The sequence below is a fragment of the Pygocentrus nattereri genome, chromosome 13 (assembly GCF_015220715.1).
Source record: "Pygocentrus nattereri isolate fPygNat1 chromosome 13, fPygNat1.pri, whole genome shotgun sequence".
NCBI classification, from domain to species: Eukaryota; Metazoa; Chordata; class Actinopteri; order Characiformes; family Serrasalmidae; genus Pygocentrus; species Pygocentrus nattereri.
The window spans coordinates 40,655,116-40,662,615 of record NC_051223.1 but is presented as its reverse complement, the minus strand read 5'-3'; the positions used below and the strand labels follow the sequence as shown (position 1 = coordinate 40,662,615).

At 41.6% G+C, this 7,500-nt stretch overlaps 1 protein-coding gene across 11 annotated transcripts in view; it reads left to right on the top strand.

Annotated features, from left to right (window-relative positions):
• Positions 1-7,500, top strand: part of exoc7 (exocyst complex component 7) — a 48,407-nt gene that overhangs the window by 17,570 nt on the left and 23,337 nt on the right. For all 11 annotated transcript variants that reach the window (XM_037544001.1, XM_037544000.1, XM_037543994.1 and 8 more), the window contains 4 exons: positions 226-378; positions 2,374-2,472; positions 2,561-2,623; positions 3,480-3,546. In XM_037544001.1, coding sequence (XP_037399898.1) covers positions 226-378; positions 2,374-2,472; positions 2,561-2,623; positions 3,480-3,546 — 382 coding nt within the window. The remainder of the gene's footprint in view (positions 1-225; positions 379-2,373; positions 2,473-2,560; positions 2,624-3,479; positions 3,547-7,500) is intronic.

Here is a 7,500-nt window from a genome sequence, read left to right as displayed (position 1 = left end):
GCTCTAATTAGGAGGAAGGAGCTGAACATTAAAACATATTAAAGCCGCGTTCACGGCCAGTTTATTCATTTCTTACTGTATTTATTTAACTCCTGTATTAAAGCAGTAGAGACACTCCAGGAGGGAGTTATCACCAATAACATCACGGCTGGGATGATCTACGGACACCAGATCACAGCCGGGATGGTATTTCAAGATAACAGACTCTCTGTGGTCTCTCTGCAGGAGGCGCTGGATAACCTGATGCTGGACGGGGACAGTATCGTCACAGCCGCTCGCAGGGCCATCATGAGACACGATTACTCAGCCGTTCTCACCATCTTCCCCATCCTCCGCCACCTCAAACAGACCAAACCGGACTTCGACTCCACGCTGCAGGTGAGGGAGAGCGAGAGATTAAAGCAGCGGTCATCAGATCGACGAACATGTAAACCATGTAGACTGGCTTCTCTAGCGGTCCTGTTCAGCCTGAGGGCGCAGCTTGGTGGCCGGGCAGAGAGATCAGAAAGTCAATGTTTCTCTGTATATATTCGTAGATTTTGAATGTTTGTTTACAGATTCTGGTACTTTCTGAGTATTTCTGAGTAGTGAGGTGACCATGGCTATTTAAAAAAGGGAAACTGGCCACGAAACTGAGACAAATATGGATTTTTTCCCAGTTTCCAGTTTAAAATATTGACGTGGAAACACTGCAAAACAACTTAATCAGCCCCCGTAATTCTTTTCTGAAGATGAATAAATTAAACCCAAAACTCATTAACAGGTCGGACGATGTTTATTTCCTGAAGGGAAAGGGGAACTCCACCAATTTTCCAAAATTTCTGCATAATTTAGTGGTTTAGATGTAAACAGCCATTCAGAGCGGTTTGGTGTGAAACGCTCTGTTCTAGATTATCTTACCGAGTCAGAACCGTTCCCAGTGGTGGTGATAGGAACCAGACGTCCCCCTCTAAAAGCTCCTCACAGTGGTGGTGATGGGAACCAGACATCCCCCTCTAAAAGCTCCTCACAGTGGTGGTGATGGGAACCAGACGTCCCCCTCTAAAAGCTCCTCACAGTGGTGGTGATGGGAACCAGACGTCCCTCTAAAAGCTCCTACAGAAAGTTCCTACATGAGCTGGTTCTGAATTCACTGCCTGATGACTGAGACGCTGTTTTATGAGAGTTTAGAGAACTTCAACTCCATTCATGGTGGAGGGAGACATGCAGGGCGCTGTGCGGCAAAATAGTCCCCAAAGAAAACTCATTATTCCAGATTTTCCACTGTTTTCCATCAACAACATTCCATATAAAAACTTAGAAGGCACATGTGGGTTCTCTGGTGGTTTTGGTCAGTAGGCCTAAATAAAATGGCAGTATTTTTGTTGTAGACACCGTGACACCTGGTTCCCATCGCCTCCGTTGTAAACAAATCCGGGTCTGAGTTTCTGTAGAATTAACCATTTCACGTCCAAACACTCTGAACGTTTACATCGTTCAAAATTTTAGAAAAATTGGTGGAATTTCCTGTTAAAAAGACTTTTTTTTGTTTTAGTTTCATTTTATTATTTATTTATAAATAATTTATAATTTATGAATATTATAATGAATATTTTATATGTTTTTAAGACTTTTTTCCTCTTTTAAAATGATTTTCTATTTGTTTTTGCTTTTTTTGACAAAATAGTAGCCATACAGTTTTAAAATGCTCATTAGACTATAAAAGTATCTTCGACAGTTCAAATTTTTTGATGTGGCTTTGTTTTTTGTAGTTATCTGGACTAATTGAAGCAATTGAATGATCAAAGCGGTTAGCACCATTTACTTATCGCTGTCGTAAGAAAACCTTGTGTCTCCATTTTTGGCGTTTTTCAGTTTTTGATATAATTTTACATTGTGTGGAAATTTCAAGATGAATGGACTAAAAGAAACGACCTAAAATGGCTCAGAAAAACTTCTGGTTCCATTGACTTACATTGAAAGTTTAATGGGTTTTTCCTTCTCCTGCAAAGTTACGATTTTGGAGATTTTGGTTTTGTTCTCTTGCCGTTTTTTCCAGATATTTATAGTGAAGAAATTAAATAAAGCTGCAGCTTGGCAAGCTTTAGTAGAATATCCCTGAGGGATGAACAGACGTGCTTTCTTATAGACTCTTACTTTAATAAAAGCTAAACGTGTGGCGACACGTCAGCCCTCGTGCTGCTGCCGCTGCTGTTTGGTGTAAATTCGATTTTTCACCAGACGGTTCCTTCAGAAACCCTTCAGTGAGGTCTAAGAATGAACCCGTGTCCAGTTTAGAGAACGGTGCTCGGCGTCGGCTGTGTTGTGTGATGTGAGGTCCTGTGGTCAGCGGCTTTGTGTAACGACGTCTCGCCCTGTTGCGTTGTTGTGTAGGGCACAGCGGCCAGCACTAAGAACAAGCTGCCCACTCTGATCACCTCCATGGAGACGACAGGAGCCAAAGCGCTGGAGGAGTTCGCCGACAGCATCAAGGTTGACCGCACTGACACGACGAGAGGAGGGCGGGCGGATTTTAAAGCACTGGAATAAACCAATAATCGTAAATCTGCTTTTTCCTCAGAACGATCCGGATAAGGAATACAACATGCCTAAAGACGGAACCGTCCATGAGCTCACCAGCAACGTGAGTCCTCGTCTGTTTAATTTCTGGAAGACTCTTAACTTTTGGCCGGGTTTCCTGGACGGTTTCATTTTGAGTTAGGTTAGGATTGCTAAACATCGCGTGCTGCTGTTCCGCCTGCAGCCGTTTAGCCCCGCCCACTGTTTCTCTGCATACTTTGTAACTCCAGCAGCACTGATCCACTCAGACCAGCGCAACACACACTAACACACCACCACCACGTCAGTGTTACTGCAGCGCTGAGAATGACCCACCACCCAAACAGTACCTGCTCTGTGAGGGTCCATGGGGTCCTGACCACTGAAGAACAGGGTAACAGAGTATCAGAGAAACAGATGGACTACAGTCTGTAACTGTAGAACTACAGAGTGCAGCTATACGGTCAGTGGAGCTGATGAAGTGGACAGTGAGCTTAGAGACGAGGAGGTGGTCAGAACGTTCTGTATTTATTTAACTGCTGTATTAAAGCAGTAGAGCACTCGAGGAGGGAGTTATCACCAATAACATCACGGCTGGGATGATCTACGGACACCGGATCACAGCCGGGATGGTATTTCGTGATAAACACGCTCCCCCTCGGGTTCTACTGCTTAATTATGTTGGCTGCCGTTTTATAAAAGCAGTGACCCAATTGAGGCCGTGCATTACAGTGATTTTATCCCAGGGAAGGAAGTTTTTAGGCTGAATTACACAAATCCATACTAACATTATAAACAGACCTGGGGGTCAAATGAAGGAAGGATATACGATATGGGCCCTTTAAGTGGCCTGACATCTTAAATTTATTCATTTTTTTATTTATCTGTCTCGATTTCTCTCGTTTTCTTTCTTTCTTCTCTCTTTTTTTTTCTTTTCCTAGGCGATCCTGTTCCTGCAGCAGCTGCTGGATTTCCAGGAGACAGCGGGAGCCATGCTGGCCTCTCAGGGTAAAACCAATCGTCTCTTCATTCTCAATCAGACGGTCAGTCAGTCTGTGTAGGTGTCAATATGTATCCAGTATCATTTCTTCAGTAGAAAATATTAGACCGGATACTTAAGGCAGCAGTGAGTTGCATGTCATGATTTGAACCACATCCATACAGTCGTGCAGCCGTTTCCATGGTCACCATCCATAACTCTCATGTCTGATTTGGGCGTTTTTACCTCCCAGTGAATCTCAAACGGCTCCCTACACTTTATGTAGTGCACCGTGTGGTGATTAGACACTGATTAGACGTCTAATAATGACAATAAGAATTCATGAATGAATAAGGATAATTAATTAAATAATGAGGAAAAAAGTTAGGTATAATTATAAATCACCCATTATGTATGATCATTAAATGTACATATATATCATTGTAATATAGTAATATATTAAATATGATAAATTATACATATGCATTGCAGTATAAAATAATTCATAAATATAGATAATATAATTAATTAATTATTATGTAATGATTATTTGCATGCGGTGTTCATTATTCTACGTTATTCTGTCGTTATTCTCATATTCTTCACTGAATATATGTCTAATTATTAACCACTTAACAATTATTAATTACTTTATATTAATGTTATATTAATTATTGACAGGGAGTGCCTTAAACTCCTGTCGCTGTGATCAAATCAAAGTAACACACAGCCTCAGGGGGCTTATTGCTTTTATTTATGTATAAATTATATTACATATAGTTATTAATATAGTTATAGCTGCTGTCGGATCAAAACCTCGTATCTCCAAAAAGCTAACTTTACAGGAGCAGGGCAAATGTTCTCTATTTTTAATGTAAGTCTATGGAACCAGACGTTTTTCCAAGCAATTCTGGGTCATTTCTGTTTGTCTTTTCATCATGAAATTTATGCGCAATATATCACACCAGCAGCAATGTACACTCACCGGCCACTTTATTAGGTACACCTTGCTAGTAAAAGGCTGGACCCCCTTTTGCCTTCAGAACTGTCTTAATTCTTCATGTCAGACTTTCAACAAGGTGTTGGAAACGTTCCTCAGAGATTCTGGTTGGTTATTTGAGTTCCTGCTGCCTTTCTATCATCTGGAACCAGTCTGCCCATTCTCCTCTGACCTCTCACATCAACAAGGCATTTTCGTCCACACAACTGACCGCTCACTGGATGTTTCCTCTTTTTCGGACCGTTCTCTGTAAACCCTAGAGATGGTTGTGTGTGAAAATCCCAGTAGATCAGCAGTTTCTGAAATACTCAGACCAGCCCGTCTGGCACCAACAACCACGCCACGTTCAAAGCCCCTTAAATCCCCTTTCTACCCCGTTCTGATGCTCGGTCTGCACTTCAGCAAGTTCTCTTGACCACCTCTACACGCCTAAATGCAGTGAGCTGCGGCCGTGTGATTGGCTGATCAGCTATTTAACAAGCAACTGTGCCTAATAAAGTGGCCGGTGAGTGTATATTGTAACATTAGTACAATTAATTAAATAATTATACATTATTATTATGTAATGTAACAGTTATTTCATATAGTAACTTAATTTTATATCTAAATTATAGTTAGATATGTGAATAACGGCCCATTGCTGTAATTACGTCACTGAATTTGGGAATTGGGTGAACGGTGTTTTTAAGCTTTAGAGCCCTGTTTGGTGTGGAGGCCGTAGATTCGTGACTTATATGGTTGGTTCTGCTGAACTGGTTGAAAGTCGGAGCTGAAACTCATTTGGGGCTTTTAACTGATTTCTTTTTTAACTGATTTCAGCTCATTTTGACCAAAACTCAAAACTGGTCAGTCCCTGACCAGCAAACACACTTTGAACTGCTGTTCACACTTAAAATCACTTAAACAGGAAACGTGTTACGGTAGTGAGGATTTTTAATGTTCCGCACTGATTTTCCGATGAAGAGATGAACAGCTCACCCTGTGGCCACGAGGGACTCGCCTCCTGCTCTAAAATGCAGGGCGTGGCTAAAATAAGGATCTGCTGTGATCAGACTTTCGATTGTCTCGTCCAGCCCTTCGTTTCCTGTCCCGCCATGAATGCTGACTGAATGGGCGACGCCCGTTCTGCTGCACATGAAGCCAGTCCTTCATTCTGGTTCATCTTTCTCCTCACTCTTTCTCCTTCCTCCTGCACCCCTCTCTCCGTTTCACTGCCTGTGGTCCGGATGAAGCTGCTCCACTCCAGAGGGAACACAAAGCCTGACCCCTGATCAGAATTCCCGGAAACTCTTGGAATATCTGTGCAGCGCGAGCAGCTTCAGCCTCCAGACCTTTGCCTGTCGTCTTGCATGTGCTATGGCCAGACCTTTATCGCACCCCTCCGTCCTGCAGAGGGAGCCGCTGCTCCGTCTCTTTAACGGACTCTCATTTTATTACGCCGTCCTTTAGCAGACCTTCTTTACAAGGAACGCAAGGGCCGGACAGCTTTACCGCCTGTTCAAACAGTTTTGGACACAGGTGGATGAAGAACACAAATCATGTCCTCGAGTTAAAGTAGAGACCCCCAAGGTAAAATATTCCTCCAGTAAAAGTAGAAGTTCCTCCCTTTAGACCTCCACTTGAGTAAAAGTACTAAAGTATTTCCCTTCAAATGTACTTAAGTATAAAGTAAAAGTACTAAAAGAGTAATTCTGGCTCTGATGTCCTGTTATCATTTTTATAACCAGACTGGCTTCATGAACTCATTTCAGGTGAAAGTCCTCCAGCGTCTCTCTTGGTAAACCAGTCTTTTAATAGAACGTCATTAATTAGTGACGCTGACGTCTATTAAAATGATCAGAAGCACAAAACACTGAAGGTAAACAGTTTCTATCAGGGAGAACCGAGTGGCTCTGAAATCACTTTTTACACACAAGCAAAGTTTCAGTTTCAGATTTATTTACAACTTAGTTCCAAGTTTAAGTTGAATAAAAACTGGCTTTAAACTCAGGATCACAGATGAGCTCCTTTACTATGTTGATCTGTAGGCGTCTGTTCATAAACATAAACCAGCCCAAACTCATTTACTATAAAATGAAATGGTGTTTGTAGAAATTCAGAAAAAAGCCGCGTCAGTCTCGACTGCATATGTGGACATATTTCTATATTGAGCTCTATTTACACAAAGTTAGGTTAGTTCATCATTTATGTTGAACAGACTCTCCCAAAGTTTTACGCTGCTGCGCTGACGTTGAACCGCGTGCTGCACTGGGTCGGTATGACCAACAGGTCAAAACCAGCTCTAAACAAAGTGACCGCTGGGCCCTGATTGGTGCTCTGGCTTTGCGCTTCTTTCGTTTTGACATGTTACGTTTTTATACACACAGAAACCAAAAGGAACGACAGATTTCTCAAAATGTAGGAGGAAAAAGTCGGATATTAGACTCTGAAATGTAGTGGAGTGAAAGGAGAAAGACGCCCAGAACGGAGAAACTTCAGTACAGATACACCAAAAATACTAAAGTACAGAAACTCATTACATTTACTCAGTTACTCAGTTACTCAGTTACTCAGATACTGTCCACCACTGGTTTTGGATGTTAATAAATCGATGATCCTCGCAAATTCATTTAAAGCAGATGGTCAGTTACAGACTTGGGCGCTCCTGGTTGAATTCTAGCACACATTTTAATGCACAATTACTGTTTATTTACTGATTTTAACATATTAGAAAAAAGTAAAATAAAACGTGGCCAATGCAGAAGTTAGTTTTATTGCTGTATGTTAAATTTAGTAAATAAATAGAAATGTTGCACTAAAATCGTCAGAATAAATGTCATATTTAAGACGCAGCGTCTTACTTGCAGTTAGATCAGGGTTCCAGACTTCTGCGTATGGCCGTGATCGTGTGACGTGTTGAGCCACTGTATTAATCTGAGCCAGGGTTGTTTTACAGTCACAGAAGATCTTCTTATAATCAGGTGTTTGGGTGTTACTTGACTCT